This window comes from Prunus mume, linkage group LG5, assembly GCF_029339155.1.
Source record: "Prunus mume cultivar Tortuosa linkage group LG5, ASM2933915v1, whole genome shotgun sequence".
Classification (NCBI taxonomy): domain Eukaryota; kingdom Viridiplantae; phylum Streptophyta; class Magnoliopsida; order Rosales; family Rosaceae; genus Prunus; species Prunus mume.
In genome coordinates, this window is record NC_142702.1 from 29,913,430 (window position 1) to 29,939,823 (window position 26,394).

General features: G+C 38.0%; 3 protein-coding genes and 2 pseudogenes across 3 annotated transcripts; 2 read left to right on the top strand and 3 right to left on the bottom strand.

Moving 5' to 3' along the window:
* Window positions 1-526: 526 nt before the first annotated feature.
* LOC103333577 (protein IQ-DOMAIN 18-like) lies at window positions 527-3,014 on the bottom strand. Its single transcript, XM_008236436.2, has 5 exons — window positions 2,685-3,014; window positions 2,215-2,517; window positions 1,894-2,133; window positions 1,634-1,789; window positions 527-1,503 (listed from the first exon to the last, which is right to left on the bottom strand). Exons 1-5 carry the CDS (start codon window positions 2,811-2,813, stop codon window positions 667-669), a joined length of 1,665 nt encoding a protein of 554 aa, XP_008234658.2. The 5' UTR covers window positions 2,814-3,014; the 3' UTR covers window positions 527-666.
* Window positions 3,015-4,166: 1,152 nt separating this feature from the next.
* On the top strand, window positions 4,167-5,341 carry HSP21 (heat shock protein 21). Its single transcript, XM_008236435.3, has 2 exons — window positions 4,167-4,593; window positions 4,770-5,341. Exons 1-2 carry the CDS (start codon window positions 4,350-4,352, stop codon window positions 5,195-5,197), a joined length of 672 nt encoding a protein of 223 aa, XP_008234657.2. The 5' UTR covers window positions 4,167-4,349; the 3' UTR covers window positions 5,198-5,341.
* Window positions 5,342-5,903: 562 nt separating this feature from the next.
* Window positions 5,904-7,171, bottom strand: LOC103333575 (uncharacterized). The gene has a single exon (XM_008236434.2). It carries the CDS (start codon window positions 6,512-6,514, stop codon window positions 6,041-6,043), a length of 474 nt encoding a protein of 157 aa, XP_008234656.2. The 5' UTR covers window positions 6,515-7,171; the 3' UTR covers window positions 5,904-6,040.
* Window positions 7,172-12,253: 5,082 nt separating this feature from the next.
* LOC148917539 (protein ANTAGONIST OF LIKE HETEROCHROMATIN PROTEIN 1 pseudogene) lies at window positions 12,254-13,910 on the top strand (annotated as a pseudogene).
* Window positions 13,911-18,145: 4,235 nt separating this feature from the next.
* On the bottom strand, window positions 18,146-20,643 carry LOC148917540 (histone acetyltransferase type B catalytic subunit-like; annotated as a pseudogene).
* Between the last annotated feature and the right edge of the window lie 5,751 nt (window positions 20,644-26,394).

Genomic DNA, 26,394 nt, shown 5'->3' on the forward strand with positions numbered 1-26,394 from the left:
TGCTATTATTCTAACTGGTTCCATAGCTATAAGTCACTGCTGATGCTGCTGATACTTTTTGTTAGTCCTATTATTAGCAGAAACATTGTAAGAAATGATCTCATCGTTCAATATCCGGCTTGTCTGCACCTATCCCTTGGATTTATTTTAAACTGATTGATATGCTCTCCGCTCTCTCTGACCAGACTGAGTTTGTCTTCCAATTGGCCCACTTAGCTTCTGCTAGGCCCAGATTTGTCACAAGTCGCAATATAGAGGGAGAAAAACTTAGTTGCAACAGTAATAGCATTGTTTCGCATCAGCCATGCCCTGTTAGCCCATACAATTTGATTGATGCCTGTTAACTCAGGGTTTAGTCTCAGTTTGAGTAATTACACTTGCTAAACTAGTCAACGCCAAGGCACCTTCCCCAAAGTTGAATGCCACTTGACGCTGTGAAAATTGCATGGATCTTTCAAATCTGTGCTATCTTGGGCCATATGCATTTTAGTACTATGCTGAAGAAATGTCTACGTCACCAACAATGTGACAGTTGAAACTCAACAGAAGATAACTTTATTGGATTGAAAGACTAATTAAACAAGATCCAGTAAATTAAAAGTTAGTTAGTTGTTCCTTTAATCACTCACCTAATCATATTATCATTACCGTCATTGCATGTGGTTCTTACCTCAACCAGTACCTTTTGAGATCACCACTAGAAGTTGGAGATGTCTCGCCATCTGTAAAACAAGAAGACATACTAGCCCTATGCTCCAGTCGAACAGCATGGCCTCCGTTCATGTTGTTGTTATACCTTGGGCTCTTCAAGTTAGAATCTGAAGTGCCATTGTCAGGAACTGGGAACGATAAGCGTTTTCTTGCAGACCCTGGCTTCTCTCTGTCATGCGTTGAATGCCTTTGCCTTGGTGCGCTCTGTGACCGAAGCCGAGCCTTGGCTGATGCTGTGGCAGCCATGTAGTTTGGCACTTCAGAACCACTCATCACTCCCACAAACCCATTGTTGTAATTAGTGGAGCCTAAGTTGAAGTTGGGTGTATGCGGAGGCGTTGGATGGTTCCTCTGATCTCCTCTAACTCTAACACTGCAACGAGGACTAGCTGAGTGCACTTGAAGATTGCTTGGGATAGATGCAAATGGTGTGATCTGTGATTGGAGGGAGGGACTTGTCTGGCCTAGATGTAAAGCAGAGGCAACTGGATCATATGACTGAGGAGTCAGAGGCACTCTTTGTTGTTGTTGGTGGTAGTGCAGCTGGCTCTGAAAATTATATTGATGATCTGCTCTTTTGGAATTGGGGGTACTTGAATAAGAGTAAGGTCGAGAAGTGTCCATTTCAACGGTTTTGATGGGGTCTCTTTGCTGATCACATGAAGCTCTGCCTGCAAAATTCTCACATTGCTTTCTTCTTGTCCACCCATCAAGCAAATTAAATTTCTCTTCTAGCTCCTCATGCTCATGACCAACGTTAACATCTTGGTCACCACTGCCGGTTTTCCATTTCTTTTTATTTTTTATGAAACCATGCACAAAATAAAAGTTAGAAATTATGAGCTCTAATTGCAGAAGTTAAAGAATATGCAGCGATGTTACAGAAACTAAAAAGACAGAACATGTGGCAGATGATCAAGACCTGGTTAGAGAAGGCACAAGAAATGGTACTTCTTTCACGTTTCAAGGCAGCTTGTTTTGTTTTGTGTAGCATGGCCTGAATTTGCTCTAATGTCTTTGGGTGGACATCATCCCAATGGATCAGACCATCTACGGTGCCGCTTTCTTCATCTTTTGACTGCATTAATACACAATCAAGTAAACAGAGATCACAGATGAAGCTTTTAACTCCTAAAAAAATAATGACTTAAAACCATATTGGATAAATTAATTATATCTTACAATGGACTCCCTCCTGTCTGAGAAATGTGATCCCCATAAGCTATTGGGATCACTAAAAATGGAATCTGCACTGCCTTCATATGAAAGCCTCTTTGTACGTTGGTCAAGAACCCGAGCTTGCACTCGAACCAGAGCTTGCATGCATTGTAGAGTCATCTTTGCCCTCTTTCTGACATTGTGACCTCTCACCAGTGCTTGAAGCTTCACCAGCCCCTTGAGCGCCCGAAGAGCTCTTCTCGCCTTAAACATTTACCAAAATCCATCAATGGAGCAATTATGTTATATATACATGGCATGGGCTAGTTAAAGTTTATCAATTACCAGATATCCTCTGAAGGCAGTCTGAATAACAATGGCAGCATAGTCTCTAACGAAAATGGAAGGCCTGCAATTAGACTTAGTTAAACGAACAGCTTGCACTGTGGCAACTGCTGTCGTGGGCACGGCCATGGCAAGAGCATCAGCAGAAGCCTCATGTTGAGCTGCCATAGTTGCAGTTTGAGTGGTGGCTCTGGCATCAGCAGAGGTGGTAGGACTTAAGCTTCTTGCTTCACTGTGTTGTACATGTATAACTGTTTCCTGACTCACAGGCTTCCTAAAAATCCATCTGCGTTTTCCTCTCTTCTGCAAAAACATACGCAAAAACCGACTTTCAATAATTTGGTGAACAAGTACTTCATTTACAGATTTCAATAATTTGGTCAACAAGAAACACAGAGATAGCCATAGCGAAGTTAACAAACATGCCGTAATAAATCTGTCTATACAAAGCCTTGTAGCAAAGTTTGTACCTTTTCTTCATGATCCTCTTGCTCGTGTAGTTCTTCTCTCCTTCTGGTGTTGCTTCTCTCAGTCTTGGTAGGAGACCTGAAAGCCCTTTTGACCGCAGTCAACCACGAGCCCCCTCCAATCTTCCCCATGAAAATGTTGACTGGTAAAAACTCAAAAACTACAATAATGGTAAAACCAACTGATCCTATTATATGAAGAAGCGTGGGGATTTCTTTGGGATATAGGAGCTTCTTGTTTGAGTAGTTGGTATGTTTTGAATTAATGCTAAACAACAAATAACGTTAACATGCATTTAGGAGCAGCCTGGCAGGCCTTTCACTGTATGTGTGGACATATAACGTTAACATTTGCAGTATATAATGCTAAAGGAAATGCTGTTTTCTTGTGGCATGAGGATATTAATGGAGCACTGTGTCAGACTAAATACTCTCGAGAATGCTGAAAGCTGAGGCAAAGATGGGGAGGAGGGCTTAGCTTTTGCTTTTGCTTTATTTGTCTTGTATTAAAAAAGAAAAAAAGAAGAAAAAAAAGGGAGAGAGCTGCAAAAGAAAAGAGTAACATTAAAAGTTAGCACAGTAGTAAGATGCAATGTTTTCAAGGCGAGGCGTATAGGCGAGGGGTTTTTAGTAACGCTATGCGAGGCGTAAGCTTTTAGGCATTGAAATCATATAATCATAATCCCTAAGCAAAACAGTTTCATTTGAGTCATTACTAAAAACTAAAAGATGCAGTCTGGGATGAGTCTTTGTATTTATGTACAAAGTTAGAAATAGTGCATTTCAGTACAACAGTCAAACTTTCTCGGATTCTCTGAATTCTCTGTTTCTTTCTTTCTTTCTGTGTGTTTAAAGGTAGGTGAATATTTGAAAGCAGTTGCTTCAGAAAAGTCCGCCATAAGCAATTAACAAGGAGAAACAACAAAGCATGACCACTGACATCTCACTTTGGTATGCCGTATACCACACAAGAAAAACAAAAACAAAAATTAAATACTCTGCCACACCACTTATGTGGGCCCCAAATTGTCCGCAGGTCGTGGTCAAATGACTCAGAATAGCTCCTATTGCTTGCTAGCCCGTGAATGATTACGTTATGGTTAAATGGGGTTCTAATGTCAAATTAACTTTGGCAAACAAATAGCCCCTACATACATAATAATTTCATAATCTTCTAGTTTTCATTTTCTCGGACTGAAGAGATAGAGGAAAGAGACAGAGATGGATTTGGGGAGAAGATAATATCAAAACCTTGTACTGGATAAGAACACAGCACAGCAGTATACAGGACAAGGGGTTGTCTGAAAATATCTTTAAAGCACAAGGGTCTAATTACAAAATCACATTTCTATGGCATAACATGACAATATCAAGATGCATGTCATGACATGGATCTTTCCGGAAAGCAGGAGAAAAATGTAAAATTTACAGGTGTCGTTGGGTCCCGAAGTTTCAGTCTCAAACGTTCAAGACCCTTCTTCAAGCTTCCTTTCCAGAATCCTACAAGTTAACCTATATATTGCATAATTGGTCCCTGCCTGGCTCATCCAAGCAATCCCAAAGTTCTAATTGGCAAAAGAAGGAGAAGCTCACTGTAGAGTGTAGAGCCACTTTGCAACAACTCTAATTTCGTATATTTTCTTTCTGTATTAGCTTATAGCAATCACTATGTCTTCAACTTTGGCTTTGTCATCTTCATCACCTTTGCTATCAACCAAGGCTAGGTCTTCAATCAAAACATATGTCACTGCGCCGTGCTCAGCCACCTTTCCTTCGCTGTTGCATAGGCTGCCCGTGGTGAGAGCTCAGGCTGGTGGAGATGGCAAGCTGGACGTGCAAGTCAATCAGGGCAACCAAGGAACTGAAGTCGAGAGGAGGCCAAGGAGGTTGGCTGGCGACATTTCACCTTTTGGTAAGTGTCACAATCTCTCGTAAGTTGTTCTTTACTTGAATTCTGACCTGTTTGAACAGAGGAAACAGAGGAAAATTAGACAGGAGGTTCTTAATGTTTATTTAGTGGTTTCTTTGTTTCTTTAAAAAGCACCATCAAACTTGTTTGCTTAAAAATGAGTTTCAATTTGTTTTCAGGTTTATTGGATCCCATCTCCCCAGTGAGGACCATGCGCCAAATGCTGGACACGGTGGACAGGCTCCTGGAGGACACTGTGACATTTCCAGGCAGAAACAGAGCATCAGGGGAAGTACGTGCACCTTGGGACATCAAAGATGATGAACATGAGATCAAAATGAGGTTTGACATGCCCGGCCTCTCCAAGGAGGATGTCAAGGTGGCTGTAGAAGATGATGTTCTTGTTATAAAGGGAGAGCACAAAAAGGAAGAAAGTGGTGATGATTCATGGTCGAGCAGGAGCTTTAGCTCCTATAATACCCGCCTTCAGCTTCCTGATAATTGTGAGAAGGACAACATAAAGGCAGAGCTTAAGAATGGTGTTCTTTACATATCCATTCCCAAAACTAAAGTTGAACGCAAGGTCATTGATGTTGCGATCCAGTGAAAGCAAGCCTTCTCTGTTCGTATTCTGCTCTAGGTTTTGTGGCTTTTTGTTTTGTGTGTTGTTTTGGTCGCTTTCATTGTGCTTTCTTGCAATGTACAAAGTTGTTTCTAACAAAATATAAATAATAAACCCCAATTATATATACGTACATATGTCTCAACCCCAATTAGTATCAGCTTCATCCCAAAATGCCTCTGCATTTAAGAACTTGATTGCCAGAGTGATGAAAATTTTGGCCACCAATGCTTGTGCCAGTATTGGTCAAGGCCTCTATTAAAATAACACCCCTTTTGACTGCCTCAGCCAACATCAGTAAGCATGTAAAATGGAAAACAGTAAGCCAGATTGTTAATCACACTTGAGAAGAGTGCTTTATTGGATTTGAATCAGATTTCGGATCAATCTATATTGATTGACTACCTCCATTATGTTGTTGCTAGCAAATACCATTATTTTTGGTTTTCAAAAAGCATGATTTTGTTCTCTTACCACCTAAGATTTCAACTTGAATTGTTTAAGAAAATGTGTAGAAAGTACGCCAACACTTTTTATTAATTAATTGTTAACCATATATTATATATAGATTTGTGTCTGCCGAGTGATTACCAAGTAAGAACCTACCTAACAACAACTGCACAAAAGATGATGATGAAACAGGACTGGAAAAATATTAATGGCCATTCAGTACGTGTTTCGCAAGAAAGCATTAAACTGATAAAAACATGTTGATTCAATTCCATAATGTACAGTATATAATTATAACATGCAGGGGGCATCTATGAGCCTCTCCTTCTTATCTGGCAAAGTAAGTTATGGTTATGAACAAAACGCTGGAAAGTAACTTTACTCGCTTCCTTCAAGTTCAGGGATGGATTCAAGCTTCGGCTTCCAATTTGTTGAAGAATCATTAGACGAACATGATTTCTGTTCAAGCCCTGAAGCTGAAAGAACCTCCTGCACTGAGATTTGCTTTGTCAATAGCTCTTGAAGCTGTTGCTTTGTTATGACGATCTTAATCCTTCTTGTAGCAGCCCTGTCCTTTTCTGTAACATCCACAGATGAAATAATACCTGCACTGCTCGCATCACTTGCAACGGAACCCAGAAGAGGAATCATATGGTAAACCTTCCCAAGCTTCAGTTTGTAATTAGGAGGGAGAAGCTCTAAGGCTTGCTTTGATACACTAACACCAGAGCCCGAAAAGTTCATCAACATGTCCTTAACAAGAGTTGGTGCCCTGAATTCTAAAACTTTCCCATCTGTCTTCACAACCCTCAAAACTTTCTCCTGCTTGGAGAGAACAAAACAGTTGCCCATTTTTCTTCTGAACTAGAGACAAGCTATATATGTGTATATAGTTATAGTTCTAGCTAGTACTGGGATAATGGAGCCGATTGGGAGAGATGTGTAGCTCTGAAAAGGTGATCCTATAACTTGCTGAGAGAGAGAGAGAGAGGATTTGTAGTTATATTAACTATTGCTGGTGGGAGCAAAGGCGACATGTATAGTGTGTGAGGAGGAGGAAAGGTGACATAAAATAAGGAAAGGCATAAGAAATGAGGGGTTTGTTTCGTGTGAAATGAAAGGAAGAGATAGAAAACTGTGTTTCTGTTGTTGAGAGAGTGAGAATTGGGAGGCAAATGAAGAGGGAATGAGAGATTTATAATTCCTGGTGGTCTTGGTTGGGGTAAAGAAAAGGAAAAGATAAATTAGTCGTCAACACGCATGCAGGGAGAGGTCGGTTAGTGGAGGGAGGCGGATTGGCATTGCTCACCCATGCCTTTCTGCTTTATTGATTTCTTTCTGGTACTAAAAGCCTAATGTTACTGTCTAATAAAGTGACATAGAAAATTCTTACATCTTCTGCTCTGCAACTACATGCCTATAAACTTTTTTATTTATTTAAATATTTTGACTGTACAAGTGGCGTAGCACTCTAGGCTGGACACTTCTTTAGACTTTGAGAATGAGTTTGATATTGAGGAGGAGGTAATAGTATGGGCCAATGAAATCTTCTTCAACAGATTCAAAGAAAATTTTGGTTGAAATTTTGTACACCTTATTTTAGAGACTTGTAGTGTAGATATGCATCATCCTTATGGCTTTGGTGATGTCAAAAGAAGCATACATAATTGTTTGTTCCAATTCTGGAATGAAGAGAGAGACAACTTCAACTAGTTTTAGCCTTTAAATTAAGGGAGATTCACTATTATATCAAATATAGGGGCCCAAATTATAAAAATACAATATATGAAATGAACTTTAGAAACACATCCTAAGCTCATTTACAACATAACAAAGAGGCTTTTAACTTATTATAAATTACAAAACTGCCATCAATTTCTTAAAACAAGCCCAATCCCAAAATCTCATAAAAATACCCAAAACACTTAATAAGGCACCAAAGTAATTTAATAATCAATATTAAATTCAATAAGGCCCAGCTATCATTTTTTTGGGTTTTTTTATTATAGAAATTCAATGGTATAAGGTTTATTTATAATATTAGTGCTAAGAATGAGTATATCACTAAATATCTCTTAAAGTAATTAGTTACTGGCAAAAGAGTGATAAAACAATAATTAAATAAAGGAGGTTAGGTGGGACTTAACTGAACCCAAGAGAAACATCTCATTTTTGGGGTCTCCATTGAGGGAAGGTCATTATCATGTAGGAGAGAAAGAAAGATGGAAAAAGAAGTGAAATCAGAAGACAAAGATCCCCTGCTGACACAAAAGCACACCTCTAATGATTAGTTTATTGAAGATGTTGTCTTACAATAAAATAGGTAATTTAAATAAGTAGATCCAAAGCACACCTAACCCAGCAAGCTGGCCCCCAGATTTGGCCTTCTCTCAGTTGTCCATCTTAAACTAGTTGATGTAGTCTCTCTGGCTCTGCTAGATTTAACAGAACTCATTGAGATGATAAGATAGGCTGCAGTGCAGATACCCTTTTGTTGCTGATGGAGGTAAGAGGTAATTGATCCCATCCCATGAACAACAACTTACAACTTACAAGTTAGAAGTTAGAGAAGGAGAAATGGAACCATTTAATTCTATCTGCAGCAGCATGGTGTGTTGTCTGGTCAAAGTGGGGACATAAAAAAACTGGTATTAGTTTTATGCGTGCAGAGAAGAGATCAAAGAAAGATGGCGTGGACCCCATATGTTTATGGAAAGTGGTCACCTTCTCTCCAATTCCATTCTTCTTTTCTTGCTTGCAATTTGCACAGCTGAGGCTTCCCTCTACTCTCTATGTTCTTTGTATATGTCCCTTCACTTTTGCCTTGGTTGGTTTCAATTTCAAACAAGTTCAATGAATCCAAGACAACAGTCACAGACTCACAGCATGAGGAAGGCTAAGACTTTGCTTCTTCTTGTTTGACATTTAAAGAGAAGCACCAGAGACGTACAGATAGAGACGTTTTTGTTGACGTTAGTCTCCTAATTAATCAATGAGATTTACTTCCTTCATTAATTAAAGGATTTACTTTCCTATTTTTTATATAAGTGATAAATCATTGTACAATTATGAGATACTTTCCTAACTCTTTACTATATCTAATTCCTCGTAAAACCCTCATATGTAAACTCCTATATATACCTCATTATTGAGAAGACTAAAGAACAACCTAAAGTATTCAAATTATATTCATATTTTAGCAGTTTTGCCCCTTTTTTTGTTGTTGGAGAAATAACAGTATAGCCGGGCGGCTATACTACTTAAATATCTTCAAATATTTTAACAGTACCGCTTTACTCTAGAGATTTATATATTTTTTAAAGGTATAGCCGTGCGGCTATACTAGTTAAAAATTGAATATTTAAAAAACGTATATCCGTGAGGATATAGTCGTTAAAACAAAATAAAAATTTGTATAGCCGAACGGCTATAATCGTAAAAAATAAAAAAATAAAAAATAGTATAGCCGTCCGGCTATACGATTTAAAAATTAAAAATAAATAAAATACAGTATAGCCGTGCGATACCGTAATTAAATATAATAAGGGAATGCTTAGTTGGTGGGGTTGGCTATCCTCTGCTTCCCTGGCTCATAACTCCTTATGAAAGCAATGGCCTCCCACTTCCATTTCCAATGTCGTGCATGGGGCTGCAAGGTCACTTGCAATAACGGCATTCTCGCAGTTAAAGGGCACTTGGAGAATCCTTAACAAAGTCATATGGAGACGCGATAAGCGGAAACTTCCTGTTAGTATATGCAGACCATAATCTTGCATATTAATTCAATCAGAAATATAATAAGATTCAAAGAAATGCAGAGAGATTTTCAGAAAAAATGAGTAGTGAATTTCTGAGAGAGAGAGCTTGGAGAAGAATTGTCTTAATTAGCTCAAAAAACATGCATATATTGTGATTCTGACAAAACCGTTAGGAATAGAATATTCCTCATTACATCACTCAATCTTAGCCATTCATGCACTACCCTATGAGATAATGACAAGTGGCATAAGCTAAAACATTCTCTGCTATACATTTGGACTATGATCCAACGCAGCCTTTTAAAGAATAGAACCTTCCTATTCTAATTACATTTCAGCAGACTCACTTATACACCAACACTTCCGAGCATCATCTTGGTATGTTGTTTACTTCACAATATAAGAATTGACAGTGGAGATATATAACAACTTAGTGATGGCCTCGTCACTTCTTCCACCCCTTCATGTTTTCAAATTCAATACCTTCGCCTTTTTGCTCTTTTCAGAATCTCCACATTCCTCTTGTGTCTTCCACGGTTATTTGAAGGTTTCTCAACTTTTGTACATCAGAATCAAGTCTTTCTAGAATCCTTCTCTTGTTGCCTTCTTGATGGGGCTCAGTAAATCTCTTAGAGATCTCTAATTTGTCCACGCCCAATTCCTTCTCAACCAATGATTCGAAGAGGAATAATTATTCTTGTGTTCCTTTAAAAGACTTTTTGGCTAGAAGACCATACACGATGGCATTGAAGCAAAGAACATAATTGCATTAACTCATGGGTGCGTGTCTAGTTTATGAGACGTGGCATCTGCACATGCTTCTCATCCTTCAAAGAGATGACAGATGGAATATAGGCAGCCACTGATCTTGTAGCCTGCTAAACGAAAATGAAGAGGAAGAGGGGTGAGGGAGATGCCGTTATACCATTTAAATATTATTTAAATAGTATAGCCGGAAAAAGCCCAAAAATGGCTACACCACGAGCTTTACAAGTGCTGTTGTACACTCATTCAAAAAGGAGACGGATAAACAAAAATCGGCACGGAAAAAAAAGGGATGCTAGTATAGCCGATCGGCTATACCTTCTAAATATATTACATTTAAAGTGTACAGCCATGCGGCTATACCATTTAAATATTATTTTAATAGCATAGCCGTTCGGCTATATGTAATTTTTTAAAGGCCAAAAATGGCTATACAAGCTTTATATTTTCCTCTTTGCCTGGCTAGCTTCACCGAATCACTACAAGCTTTATATTATATTTTCCTCGGCGTGGAAGCGCTAATGCCTTCACTACAAGATCCTGAGCATTTCTGCTTCTGGATAACTTTATATTTCTCTTTATTAAAATTGAGTATATTGTGGGCTGTAATTGCCGGTATTAATGTATGATTGGATGCAGCTTACATCTTTATCAAACCGGCGTCCTCATGAAAGGTTGGATCTCCTACGCTTGCGAGATACAAGAGAGGTTTATGTAAGAATGATTTGCTACTTCTCATCTAACACCATGTTTGAAATCTCATTTAGAATAGTTTGTATATATATATATACATATATATATATATATCAATGCCATATGACCTCTGATACCTTCAATTTATTTCAAAACTCTTTTCTTCATTGTCTCATTAGACTGTTTTGTATCCAATTTTTCATATGCAGAGAATACAATGCCAACTGATATATCTCATAGCAAAAGTGAGAAAAAGGTTGTCATTGGGTTTAGTTCATAATTATGATGGATACATTTTAGAAAGTAAATTCTTACACAAGCAATTTTATACTATGAAATTCAAGATTCTTTTATCCCCAAAATGTTGGTGGATCCCTATTTTTTATTGTTGTATTTATGGGTTTAAACTGTATTATTTTTTATAAATAAAATTCATTTTTTATTCTTGCCTAATAAGCTAATAGCTGGAAATCATTAGAATGGAAGACATTGGAAAGAATTTAAATTCTCATTCCCCAATATCACTGGTATAAATAAAATAATTGAAGAAATAACTCTATCCTAATTAGCAAAAGTGGTATTTTAAGCCCTAAACCCTAAAATAACATTGACAAAATTGTATATTTAAAGAGTATAGCTGGGCTGCTATACTATTTAAATATATTATTTTAAAGGTATAGTCATGCGGCTACACTCTTTGAATATATCCGAATATTTTAAAGGTATAGCCGTTCGGCTATACCCTTTAAATTCATTCGAAACGAACACGAAGCTTGCACTCACAGTCACACGGCCATTTCGCTTACAAGCTTTAAAGACTCGAAGCTTGCACTCACAGTCACACGGCCATTTCGCTTACAAGCTTTAAAGACTCTGTCTTGAGCCTCTCTCTCTCTCTCTCTCTCTCTCACTCAAGCTTCGATTTTTTTTCTTTTCGTTTCAGCTGATTGTGTTGATTGGATTGGACTGGACTCTCTATGAAAACTATCAAATGTCATTCAGCTATTGAAATCTCCACAAAGATAACAACTCTGATGCTATAAGGGAGTTAGGCGGCCTGGGCTGATCTAGGCAGCGCCTAGGCGGGTCTAGGCGGCCTGGGCGGTTCTAGGCGGCCTGGAGGCAACAGGTCTAGGCGTCCTTTTTTTTCCAAATGAAGAGAGAAGAAGCTTGCACTCGCACAGGAATGTGGTGCGCGAGTGAAAAGAAGAGACAGAGAAATGAACACGAAGCTTGCACTCGCAATCCAATCTTCAAAATTCGAATACTCGGTCTTGAGCCTTTCTCTCAACTCATGCTTGGATTTTTTTTCTTCGGTTTTGGCTGCTGCGTTGATTCGATTTTTTTTTGTGCCTTTCTGTTATTGAAGTTGGCAATGTCGGATGATCCAACGCAGTTTCTTAGTATGCCAGAAGAAGCCCAGCATATGGTTCTTTAACTTGAGGCACACCTTGCAGTTTGGCATTGGATTACACCATGCCGGTCTGAATGACAAATATAGATCTCTGGTTGAGGAGCTTTTTGCAAACAACAAGATTCAGGCATTTCTGTTTTACCTCAGGAAGCATAGTCTTTCCTGAAAAACATATTAGGAAAAGAGAATATAAAATATAATTTTCTTACTCTATATACTGATTAGGCATATGTATTAAATTATAGGTATTGGTTTGTACCAGTACATTGGCATGGGGTGTAAACCTTCCAGGTCATCATCTGTTCATTATTGAGGTAAGGCAAAATTTGTGCGGTATCTTTTTCATTTGGTTCCTATATTTACAAAGGTTTCTAGCAGGAGTTTATTGCAGCAGCTGTTCTTCAGGACAAATTTACGTAAGTGTTGATTATCTTGCAGGGAACAGAATATTGTGATGGGAAAACAAAGAGATATGTTGATTTTCCAATATCAATCACAGATATATCGCAAATGATGGTTTTGGTCACACATGACTATATAGAATAAAAAATGGAAAGAAAGAAATATGTGAATCAGATTACATGCTTTTCTCCATTTATAATCAATAGTTGCTCCGATTCTACAAGAAAGATGAGAGTAGATGTCCATCACAATCCGCCCGCCTAACAATCAATAAACACAAATCATATTACTTTCTGAATATTTGCCTCAAATATTAATACTAGGAATCAGGTTGTTTGGGGTTCTTTAACCTGAGTCTCAAAATAATTAAAAATAGTGGCTATACTCGTTAAAAATTAAATATAAATAGGGTATAGCCGTGAGTCTCAAGTATCAGTGGGAGCTGCCTTCGGGGTAGGCCAGTCCACAGTTTCTCAGGTGACTTGGAGATTCATTGAAGCATTGGAAGAACTTGTGCCAAGCACCATCTCAAGTGGCCTGATTCCAACAGAATGGAAGAAATAAAGTCCAAACTTGAAGAAGCCTTTGGATTGCCCAATTGTTGTGGAGCCATAGACGGTACACACATCATTACGACCCTTCCTACCGTTCAAACATCAGACGATTGGTGTGACATGGAGGATAACTACGGCATGCTCTTGCTGCAGGGAATTGTTGACCTCAGGTTTCTTGACATTGTAACTGGTTGGCCTAGGGGCATGACGGTGTCTAGACTTTTAAAGTGTTCAGGGTTTTTCAAGCTCTGTGAAGGTGGACAGCGTTTGAATGAAAATGTTAGAACTTTATCTGGAGGAGTAGAGATTAGAGAATGCTTAGTTGGTGGGGTTGGCTATCCTCTGCTTCCTGGCTCATAACTCCTTATGAAAGCAATGGCCTCCCAGCTTCCATTTCCGATGCCGTGCATGGGACTGCAAGGTCACTTGCAGTAACGGCATTCTCGCAGTTAAAGGGCATTTGGAGAATCCTTAACAAGGTCATGTGGAGACCCGATAAGCAGAAACTTCCGAGCATCATCTTGGTATGTTGTTTACTTCACAATATAAGAATTGACAGTGGAGATATATTACAACTTAGTGATGGCCTCGTCAGCTTCTTCCAGCTGCCACTTCACGTTTTCAAATTCAATACCTTCGCCCTTTTTTGCTCTTTTCAGTAATCTCCACATTCCTCTTCAGGTCTTCCACGGTTATTTGAAGGTTTCTCAACTTTTGTACATCAGAATCAAGTCTTTCTAGAATCCTTCTCTTGTTGCCTTCTTGATGGGGCTCTGTAAATCTCTTAGAGATCTCTAATTTGTCCACGCCCAATTCCTTCTCAACCAATGATTCTGAAGAGGAATAATTATTCTTGTGTTCCTTTAAAAGACTTTCTGGCTAGAAGACCATACACGATGGCATTGAAGCAAAGAACATAATTGCATTAACTCATGGGTGCGTGTCTAGTTTATGAGACGTGGCGTCTGCAAGCACATGCTTCTCAGGTGCTGTTGTACACTCCTTCAAAGAGATGACAGATGGAATATAGGCAGCCAGCTGATCTTGTAGCCCTGCTAAACAAAAATCAGAAGAGGAAGAGAGGGGTGGGGGGAAAGATGCCAGTCTATCCGGGCGACTAATATTTAAAGAGTATAGCTGAGCGACTATACCATTTAAATATTATTTAAATAGTATAGCCAAAAAAAGCCCAAAAATGGCTATACGAGCTTTACAAGTGCTGTTGTACAGAGATGACAGATAAACAAAAATCAGGGGGGAGGAAAAAAAATGCCAGTATAGCCGGTCGGCTATACCTTCTAAATATATTATATTTAAAGAATGCATCCGCGCGGCTATACCTTCTAAATAGTATTTTAATAGTATAGCCGTTCGGCTATACTATTTTTTATTATAAAAAAAAGGCCGAAAAGGGCTATACGCTTTATATTTCCCTCTCTGCCTGGCTCGCTTCACTGAATCAATTCCCATCAAAGTCTTCAAGTTCAAGGCCAAAAAAGAGGTGGGCAATTCCTCATTTGAGCTCTCATGGCGTCTCCCAATAAATCAAATAAAAGCAAGAAAGATAGGAAAATTGAAGAAAAACTTAAGCTTGGTTCCAGTCGAGCCTAAAGCCCCAGACTTTGGCTGGTGGGATAGTTTCTTCAACCCAAGGTTTTTCTTTTCACTAAGCTCAGTCTTCAATTACTTTGCCTCCCGCTTTTTAGCGGAATGCATTCAAATTACTTGTAGTTTTAACTAAATTATCTTTATATTTTGCTTATTTTGGAAAATCTATGATGTCTAGAATAGGTGGTGGATTTTGTTTTGTAATGTTAAATTCGGTAATGATGTTCATAATTAGAGCTCAAAACCTATAAACTGTGCTTTTGTTCAGTTAGGCTGTTGGAAAAATCGGCCTAAGCGGGTCCTTTCTTTTCTTTTTTTTTTCCCTGACTTTAGCTAAATCATGAACTTGCTTCAATTTCTGATGGCTGCTATACAAAAATTTGCTTTTGATTATGTGTTTTGCATCCTGGAAAGAGAAGGATGTGGTCGAAAAGTTATTACTAGAGGAAGCAATAGAGATTTTAGCATGTAAAAGTAGTATGTAATTGTTAAGAATCTGGTTTGGCCTAAGTTGGATGAGTAGTTGGAAATCCTGACTGAATCAAACTTGGGGAATATACAGACATAGAAACACATAGTCGGGCGTTGCTTGTTGTCATAGACTATGAAGTCGCAATTCACCTCTGGAAGGTTGACAAGTTTGACTTTGTTGTCTGCATGAATGCCTATATCAGCGTCGTTTTTGGCAGCGTTGAAATTGGACTAGTCTTAGCGGTAAGTATCATTATTGGGTGTGACGGTAACACTAGATCTAACAACTTAAAACTACGCATTAGAACTAATATTTCTTTTTTCTTCTGTATAGGTTGCAATATCTGTGATCAGGGTACTTTTGTTTGTGGCAAGGCCAAGGACTTTCGTTAGAGGTAACCATCCGAATTCCATGGTTTACAGAAATGTTGAGCAGTATCCCAATGCATGCAATGTTCCTGGAATTCTCATACTTGAGATTGATGCTCCCATTTACTTTGCAAATACCAACTACTTAAGGGAAAGGTACTAATTAATTAAACCTGAGCAAGAACAAAAGATTTGGGGCTTAAGATAGATAATAGGGACTAAGGTTTTGTTGAGTTGTTCTTGGGGTGGTTGTACTATCTTTTTGTTTTCTGGTCATATTTATGTTCTAGTGAGCCAGAACTAAAGATTTGGGGCTTAAGATAGATAAGTGGCTTATCTATGGGACTGGGAAAGAGACATCCCACTTTGTTTGTGAAGGTTTGAATCAGACATTTGATTTTTATGATGATTGCACAAATTTTCATCTACAAATTGATTGAATAACTAGTGTAGTGCTTCAAGTTACCAGTCGCTTCTAACCAAGGTGCTTTCTGGTAGTGCCACCATACTCATTAAACATAGAGACCTCTGTGTGTCATCCGTTTGATTCTAATAATTTTCAAGTGCTAAGTTAGTTAACTGGCCTAGCGTTTGAGCCATAAATTACTGAAACAGTCTCATGATGAAAGAATTGATTGCGTTCTCATGATTAATTGTGATCATAGAAACTGCTTTCCAGAAATCCTTTAATCTTCTCTGATGTATTTTGTTTCATTTATAGGCACACAGGTTGGAGAGGACTTGATGAAGGCATCGTTATAGTTGGGACTTGCATGATTTAAAAGCTACAATGGCTGGTTGCATGTCAACCCCATCCAAAACAATTAAATCAAGAAAAAAACACTGTTAGTGGGTCATCAAACGCCATAGAAAGGCAACTTGCTCTGCTTCAGATGGTACCAAGAAAAGAAATACCAGTTTCAAGAAAATAAATAGTGATGCAGGATCTCGCATGAGTGACTATGCTGTCAGTGAGTTTGTTCGTGTGGACTTTGAGAATGATGCAACAACTACTCACAGAAGATCTAAGGTTTCTAATTCAACATTCCATGTCAACCAGCTGCAATGGCACCACAGTCAATATGATTCAAATGGTATGTGCTTTCTTTCATCAGATTTCAACTATCTTTCTATTTCAACCAATAGTGCTGACAAGAATATTCATAGCTCTTGAATCTCATATTTTGAAAGTTATTCGTTTGCAGTAATTTTCAAAGAGGAAGCTTGGTTTGAATCAGTGAGTATTCTGGAGTTTGACTCGGATGATGACTTTATCAGTATACATGGAGGTATTGGGCATCAGCCTGTAACTACATATTACAGAGTGAAAGCCCTGTGGTCTTGTTTGATTGCAAAACATCATTACTGCTGAAGTAATTTTTTCTTGAGCTACTTAATGGAAAAGGATTTTGTTTTGTTTTCTTAATTTTCTTCTCTTATTCTACAGATGGTTTTCCATTAGCAAGCAATCCAGTTGGGAATATCTCAAGTGGCCAAGTACTTCAGTAAGAAAGATCTGCTCGCTTTGTTGATAATGGGTGTAAGTATGAAGAATTCCAAAGCTATATGAAAATAGATGGAGGTAAATCAGATAAAATCACAGGCAAAGATGAGCGCAGGGAATCAAATTGGTTTTCGCTTATTAGTACCCGGGTTATGAGCTTTCTCGCTTAGGGAAGGCTGATGAAGTTTGTAGTAAAGAGGAAGAATACGTTAGATCACTCTTATGTTAAATTTAGATTATGATATTTCAAGGGTATAGCCGTGCGGCTATACGTTTAAAATATTACGTTTATGGAGCCTTACCAAAACAAATTTATGTCCGGAGTGCTAAATTGAATCAATAAATTTGTGATCATGAAAATACTCTAGTAATTCGCTAACTCACTTGAGAAGTTATTTTATTGCTTGTGTACATATCCACACGACATGTTGATGTGATTTATCAAAATTTTCTCAAATTAATATAATTTGTGCACCATAGTTATAAAATCCAAATTTTACACAAAAAGAAGGAACAATAAGAGAAAAAATCGTAGCCAAAGGTGGTTCATATGCTAGATCCAAAGGTTCCTATGAAGATGAATCCATTCTCTTAGAAGGTTAGAATGGTGGTTCATATTTTTTTCAAAATAGTATAGCCGGGCTATACTCGGTTTTTTTCCAAATTTTATTTTAAAAATAGTACTTCCGTGTTAAATTTTATTTTAAAAATAGCGGCTATACTCGTTTTTCCTTATTTTTTATTTAAATCGTATAGTATACGTTTTAAAGTATAGCCGTTCGGCTATAATCGGTTTTTTAAAAATATTCTAGTGAATCGGACTCCAACTCATCACTACGAACGTCTAGGGCACAGAGCAAGCCCGTTCCAGGTTTTGAGCAGTGTTCAAAAACCGGCCTAAGCGCCGGGCGGAGAGGACACCGACACCATGGAGTTAGGGAGGGCCTAGGCGGCCTGGGGTTGCTCCTCCTGATTTGGTTGATTCTCATCTATCTGAACAGTACTAGCAGCTTCACCTGCTTGTGACTTGAACATCACAAATGACATCTCGGGTTCATAATTGCTTGGAATTTCAATCACTTGCTTCCCACCAGTCCCAGAATCTTTTCCGATTAGATCTTCCTTCATGCGATTAGAAATAATTCCCACAAAATCATCCATATAGCTGTCCACATGATCAAGGCCGAGATAAAGGAAAACCTCCCAACACTGAAGAAACTGTTTCTTGTTGATTTTCAAACTTTACGGACATCCTCAATGACTCTAGTGTCCGGCATGAGTCGAGAAGTGTGTGTCTTCTTCGACAATTTTCCTTGCTTTAGTTGCGAAACTGCTGAGCTGACTGCATGCTTGATTGGATCGAACTTATGACGGCGCAGTACATCAACACAAGTGCGTATATGTTGAAAGTAATCCAATGGTTCTTCAACTGTGAGGTCATAGACGTTTTCAGATATTGCAACATCATTGAGAACCTCAAGAAGGTATCGTCCATAACCCTTGTGTTGATAAGGAGGCAATATCTGCCATCAACAAGCAGGCTTGTTAAAACTCAACAGCACCAAGATTGCACAAAAAATGAAATTTATTTGAACTACGTACCAAGCTGTTTCTCTAGAGCATGCATAACTAGCAACTGATATATACAAGGTGCAAACCTGAGCAATCCGCAACCGAGAGAACTATCAGGATAATGGTAAAAACGATACACACCTGCAAAACCAAGCAACATATTGTAGATTCCACAAAACCCCACACACCCCACAAAACCCCACACACTGATCTGTTTTCCTCTGGATCAGGATTTCAACTCCGCTTGGATCCACAACATCAATTGGACTGCTACCTAATTCAAAAAACAACAATTGATGTCATATTCTTACACTCCCTTTCCCATCTTTTCTCCATAAAAATAAGAAAATAACAGAGTGTTCTCTGATGACGTGAGATAGGTGATAAAATTACCATCAATAAGAAGAAGAACAAGAGGAATCAAGTGATGTAAAGGTGTCCAAGAATTGTCTTGCCCGCAACAACAGCTTAACAACCGAAGTTGGTGTAGTATGGTATTTCCACGCGGCTATACTAGGTTTTTCCTAATTTTATTTTAAAAGCGTCTGAGCGGCTATAACCGCTTTACCTAATTTTTTAAAATAGTATAGCCGGCGGCTTTACTCGGGCTTTAAAAATAAAATAGTATAGCCGCTCGGCTATACCCGAGTTTTTAATATTCGGTGAAGCGGACTCGAACTCATCACTACGAACGTCTAGGCGCAGAGCAAGCCCGTTCGTTTTGAGCAAGGTGTTCAAATATAGGCCTAGGCGCTAGGCGGGAGGACACCAAACCAGGAGTTAGGAGGGGCTAGGCTGCTGGGCTGTTCTAGGCAGCGCCTAGGCGGCTGGGCGGATCTAGGCGGCTGGGAGGATCTAGGCGGTGCACAGGCGGATCTAGGCGGCGCCAGGTGGCTGGGCTGGTCTGCAGGAGCTAGGCGGTCGTGTCCTTTTTCTCCAAATGAAGACAGACGAAGCTTGCTAGTGCGAAGGAGGAAAGGTGACATAAAATAAGGAAAGGCATAAGAAATGAGGGGTTTGTTTCGTGTGGAGTGAAAGGAAGAGATAGAAAACTGTGTTTCTGTTGTTGAGAGAGTGAGAATTGGGATGCAAATGAAGAGGGAATGAGAGATTTATAATTCCTGGTGGTCTTGGTTGGGGTAAAGAAAAGGAAAGGATAAATTAGTCAACACGCATGCAGGGAGAGGTCGGTTAGTGGAGGGAGGCGCATTGGCATTGCTCACCAATGCCTTTCTGCTTTATTGATTTCTTTCTAGTACTAGAAGCCTAATGTTACTGTCTAAGAAAGAAAGGTCTCTTGAGCTTTATAACTGGCTTCATCTTCCATTAATATGAATTTTGTAGAATGTGTTGACTTTGCCAAATCCTTCATCAGTATATCAAAGAGGTATGTCTTCTTTGTCTTTTAAACTAGGAGTTTTTTTTGTCTCTGTTTATATGCAGCGTGATATAAGCAAAATAGGCAATCTATTCACCCAGACCCAAAAAAGAAAAATTGTATCCATATTTTGTTTTGTCTATCTGAATGTATCATCTTATTCAACAATTTCATGTACTAAAATTGCAGTTATGTATTCTTCATTTGTCGTATTTTTCTTGCATTTTTTAGACTCATGTCCTCATTTCTTGGCTTGTTAACTGTAGGATGATGTATTATTCAAAGTGCTCTTGCATCTGCACCTTGTCCTAGTTTTTCATTATTTTAAAAGTTATCGTCATGGATTCCTTATAACAAGATTTTTGCGTTTATATAGGGATGGAAAGGAAAAGGTTGCATTGGAGGATTGGAATGGCAATTTACTTTTCCATGTCTCAGATCTTTTCAATCCTGTACTCTTGTTCCATCTTTTCCTATTAGAGGCAAGATACATTTACGTATCTGCATTTCCACTATGCTCCTAGTTGTTAATTTGAAGTATATGGTATTGCAGAATAAAAAAGAATCACTGACATTATGCACTTTCTTTTTTCTTCCTATTTTGCAGTTGAGCTCTGACCATCAGGTGCTTCGTGATTACCTTATTTCAAAAGATACCGGAATCAGTTGTGCATAATATCTTTTAAGGTCTTTTCTCTTTCTACACCTTTTCTCAACTTATGAAATCCAAACCGTGGTGGGCTGCATTTTTCTGGTGTCGACCTCGGTGACTAAACTATAAAACATTAACCCTCTGCTTTTACACGACTTCTTAACTAATTAGCAAAACAAGAATCAATTTGGTTGTTTTTAATTGCAACTCTTTGTATCTTTCATTTGCTTCTTACCGTCCTTAATGCTTTTAGGTGCTTGCGTAAAGTGTGTGATTCATGGAGCTTATTTGTGGAATTTCTAGTGGGTGGGCAAGCTACAAATCAATCATTTTGCAAGAAAAGAAAAGTTTCATTGGGTGGCTCGAGTTCCTGGGGAGAGGATTCTCTTTCACCAACAAAAAATCATCTTACATTTCTTGATGACGAACCTGATGAAGAAAATGAAAATGGCTGCAAGCACACCCAAAATGGAGGACAGTATTTCAAAGAAGCCAAAGAGTGCTTACTTTCACTTAAAATTTCTATTGAAGGTCTACACCAAAAGAATCTGTTTCCCTACAATCCTAATGTTCTTCTGAACCGGTACGTGTCTTTGAAATGAGTTTCATTATGCTTCCCAGTAAACTAGTGATTGCTCTTACTATAGGGTTTGATTTTATTTTGAATTTACTACAGTCAACTTCTTTCTTTCACTTTTAGTTTCATTCGTTCCTCGTGATCACGACTTATCCAAACTAAACTGGTTGCTCTTTGCTTGCAGCTTAACAAGATTTCAGGAACTCTGTTTTGAGGAAGAGAAATAAACTTCTAAAAGAATGAACTTATCAGCACAGATTTTTGCAGAGCATCATTTATTCCTTTGAGTTGAAGTGATAAAATGAGATCTTGCCAACCAATGAGGCTAAGTCTCGACAACTCTTTGAGTTTCTTTGAGTCAGGCAACTGGCCACAGTCAGACAATGCTGGAAAGAGTGCTTTGAGATCCTCATGACTCTTTGAAGCCATATATGGAGATTTTTAAGAAGTGAATGCACTTTGTATTTAAGGTAATTTAGATTCTATGTATAGAATTTCCAATTTTTTTCCTCAACAAGGATAGGCGAAGAAATCTAATTCGTAGCATAGTTAAATCCACCAGATGAAGTCAAAGTGATAAATGGTTCTGATCACATGTTCATGTTTGTTGTCTAGACCAGTAAAGCTGTTCTCCCACCTCCAGGATATTGCTAAAAAATACTCTTAAACATGAGCACCTGCTAATGCACTATACATATTCGATATGAATAAACTATTGTCAAAGAAAATCACCTGATATTGGTGTAAATTAATTCTATCCAAACTATACCAGCTGCCAGAGACAGATAGAAAAGGACTTTACCTGATCTCAAGTCTTCCTAATCTCAATTGTCAAAGAAAACTATACCTGATATTGATGTACCCCAAGTCTTCCTTATTATCTCAAACATTCTTCTCATTTCAAAATATAAACTTCTGGTTTCTTTTTCCTTGTTACTTGGCATGATGGCGAGAACAACGTTACCGGGAGGTTTTGCTCGGTTCAAAAAATAGTATAGCCGCTCGGCTATACTCGGTTTGTTTTTTTTTTTGGTTTTTTGGGTGAGTCGGACTCAAACTCATCACTACGAATGTCTAGGGCGCAGAGCAAGACCGTTCCAGGTTTTGAGCAGTGTTCGAGATATCGGCCTAGGCGCTAGGCAGGAGGTCACCGACACCAGGGACCCTAGGCGGCTGGCGGATCTAGGCGGCGCCTAGGCGGCTGGGCGGGTCGTGTCCTTTTTTCCCAAATGAAGACAGACGAAGCTTGCTGGTGCGAAGGAGCAAAGGTGACATGTATATAGTGTGTGAGAAGGAGGAAAGGTGACATAAAATAAGGAAAGGCATAAGAAATGAGGGGTATGTTTCGTGTGGAGTGAAAGGAAGAGATAGAAAACTGTGTTTCTGATGTTGAGAGAGTGAGAATTGGGAGGCAAATGAAGAGGGAATGAGAGATTTGTAATTCCTGGTGGTCTTGGTTGGGGTAAAGAAAAGGAAAGGATAAATTAGTCGTCAACACGCATGCAGGGAGAGGTCGGTTAGTGGAGGGAGGCGCATTGGCGTTGCTCACCAATGCCTTTCTGCTTTATTGATTTCTTTCTAGTACTAGAAGCCTAATGTTACTGTCTAACAAAGTCACATAGAAAATCCTTACATCTTCTGCTCTGCAACTCCTTTTTTATTTATTTAAATATTTTGACTGTACAAGTGGCATAGCACTGTAGGGGAAGACACCTTCAACAATAATTAGTGTGGTATTCTGTAGCAAGTGGCCTAGCACTGTGAAATTCTAAAATGTTATATTATTTCATCTTTTGTGTGGTATTCTGTAGCAATCCTCTTCAGGAATGTTTTCAGAAATTAGAGAGAATACAAGCTAATTTCACAGGGAGGAGAAGCCATAGAAAAGCAGAACGCAGTGATGACTTTGATTGCACACTATGCTTAATATGAACCTGTCACAACTCCTTGTGGGCATTTCATGCCTATTTCAGTCAATGGATCGAGGTGAGTATTTTGCTTTACCGATTCTATTTAATTGAGTTAGTCTATATTTCTAATCCCTTTTTAGTCCTTGACTTGTGTTAATTTTCCTAGGTAACAAATGTCCTTTGTGCCCAACAGTTCTTTTCATTAGTCCTAGAACATGTGCTTATAATAATTGAATGAGATGCTTGCATTATTTGACATCAGAATTATTGCTTTATGGTTTTCTATACCTATGCTGTTTGTAATGGGCATGGTTGCACATCCCCCAGGAGTTCCACCTATTATAGATTGAGTCTGGCATTCTCACTTTTACAGAGTATAACAATTGTGGTTCTAGATTTTGGAAATTAAAAAATTAATCCAAGTAATATGAAATTACTAATCTATAAATATGAATTTAGGAAATCATTTTGGGTGGGCCATTCAAACTTTTATTTCCATCTTGCATTCAATGCTAGGCATATATTTTAGGTTTGTCAGCATGATATGTGCTTGCTAATTTTTTATGCTTAATTAGTGTTATAGCTTTCAGAGTTTACCAACATTGTTTGCTTTGGTCTACCTTCAATATCTTCTTTTTGTTTTTGCCAGTGTGACACTTAACAACATTATACAGAAGAACTTCCTAGAGGAATTTGCCGAAAGGATGTTGGAGAATGATACAATGACAAACTTTGGTGTTGATTTGATGCCACTCTTTGTAATGGATGTTGTCCTCCCATTTCAGAAGTTTCTGCTACTCATTTTTTAACCTCGGTATAGACTTATGGTAAGTTGGTTAGCAGTTGGTATTTTTCACATATGACATTCATAAAATATTTAAACGTAGAAGTGCATTTGCTGCAAAATAACTATGTTGACAAACTTATCTGGCAAGTTTTGTATGCCTACTTGGTACTTTTCTACAGTCCATGTGATCCATGTGTTCTGTTGTTCTTATTGAATATTCATAGATTTTTGTTTTAATGCATTTTGTTTGAAGTTATGATGTTTTTTTTAATGATCCATTCACATACTTATAATAATACTATTTCATGCAGATTGAAAGTGGCCGACGGTTTCGTATAATTCAATCTTGGGACCAAGATGGGTGAGTTGTCTTATGAGATGTCTAGCCATTCATTTGATCTTTAATTACTGCTCATGTTCAATATTTTTGTTTTTTGATGTGCTCTTCAGGTACCGTATGGGTACAGGACATATATCCACCAGAAAGGTTTAGAGAGAGAGAGCAGACGTAAGTTCATGACAATTTGGTTTGTTGTAATCTCTCTATTGGAGTGTGCTTGTCACGCCCCGGACCCGGGGGTCGGCGGAAACCTCACGCCCGGTGCGTGAGAAAATAAAATGTAAAACAAAATAAAAAGAAAATTCACATGGGTTTAAAATAAACTTCTCTTATAAAAATAGCTCCCAAAATCTTACAACTTTATAATAAATAAACAAAGCTCTACTACTCTCATCTAATTCAGCCTCAACTGGTTTAATTCTTTTCTTGCCCACTAATTCATCTGAAAAATTAAACAGGATGAGAGGTGAGCAACCACAACTTAGTAGGGACATGAGACCTTACCACGGTAGATTGATATAACTAAATTAAGTGACATGCAATCATACAGACAAAATATCACATTAATAAAAATAATGCATGAATGAATGCTCTTCATCTACTCCCGTTAATTCATATAACTGGACAAGCAGACCTGCATGTCCCATACCATACTTATACCACTTAGTCCCGAATGCCCATTTATATGAACTAACACCTATTTCAATCATCCCATACTTCCCATTTTGTTAGTCATCTTGTCTAACTCCCTGTCGCCAGTCCTGAATCACCCAAGAAAAACCATGTGCACTGTGGGATCCCTGAGATCTGGTACCTGTCAAGAGTTAGACTCAACTACACAAAAGACTATTTCCATTATCCTCTTTTCCATCATTATTTTCTTAATCCAACAACTCCAACCAATTACCATGACATGATATAATTATGCCAACATTATTCAAATAGTTCACAATACGTAAATATCCTATATCAAGAACATCCATCATAATAGCACACAAATTTAATTAAATCAATCTTCTGTAAAGACCCCCAAGAAATCCCTACCTCGATTCCAAAGCATTTCTCCAAGTTAAGAAAATACAAGCTAAGTCCTATATCTCTTCCAAGAATTTCATCATCATCATCATCTCTCTCTCTCTCTCTCTCTCTCTCTTGTTTTTGAAATTATAACGTTATGCTCCTATTTATAGTGGTTATAGGGATAGAATAAACTTCAATATTAAAAGGATAAGAACATCTAAGTTTATCCAAAAGATAAATATCCTAACAAGATAAGATTATCCAAATTTATCTAAAAGATAATATCATCCAAGTTTATCCAAAAGATAAATATATTCTTTTATCTATTTAAAATACGGGTCTTCATAGTGCTCTTTTCTTTTATATTTTATTTTTAAATTTTTTGTTGTAAAGAATAGTAAGAAGCTTGAGTTAAACTTGATCTGGTGCTTAACAATGCTTTTGAGTTTTTTTTATAAAAAAAATTATTAATCAATTGGTCACACATTTTTCTAGATGCAAAGTTGCATAGTTTTCAACTTCAATTGGCAAAACTTGAGATACAATAAGTAGAGCTTAAAGTGTTGCGGATAAGGCATCTTATTTGACATGTGACACGTGACCTGATGGAATTTGGTTGTAAATCTTCAAATGTATTATAGTTGTCACTAAATTAAGTCTATTAATGTCATTGCTAAAAGGCCATGTAGCTAATGTATTAATAGCCTGAAGTGTAACATGCATCACTGTAGGAAGATGCAGGACAAAGTTCTTCCATGTTTTTCCTCCTCATATTGGTTGCGCCTATGTGGTTTAACTTCTATATCTCTCCAATTACAGGAATTGACAAATAATGCAGCAGAGTATGCTCAGTAATGGATAGGGCTGGGTAAAAGAGTAGCACGTGAAAGTAAAATGCTTAGGAATTACATCAATTGAATGAACTCGGAATTTACCTTCTTTTTTGTTATTTTTAATG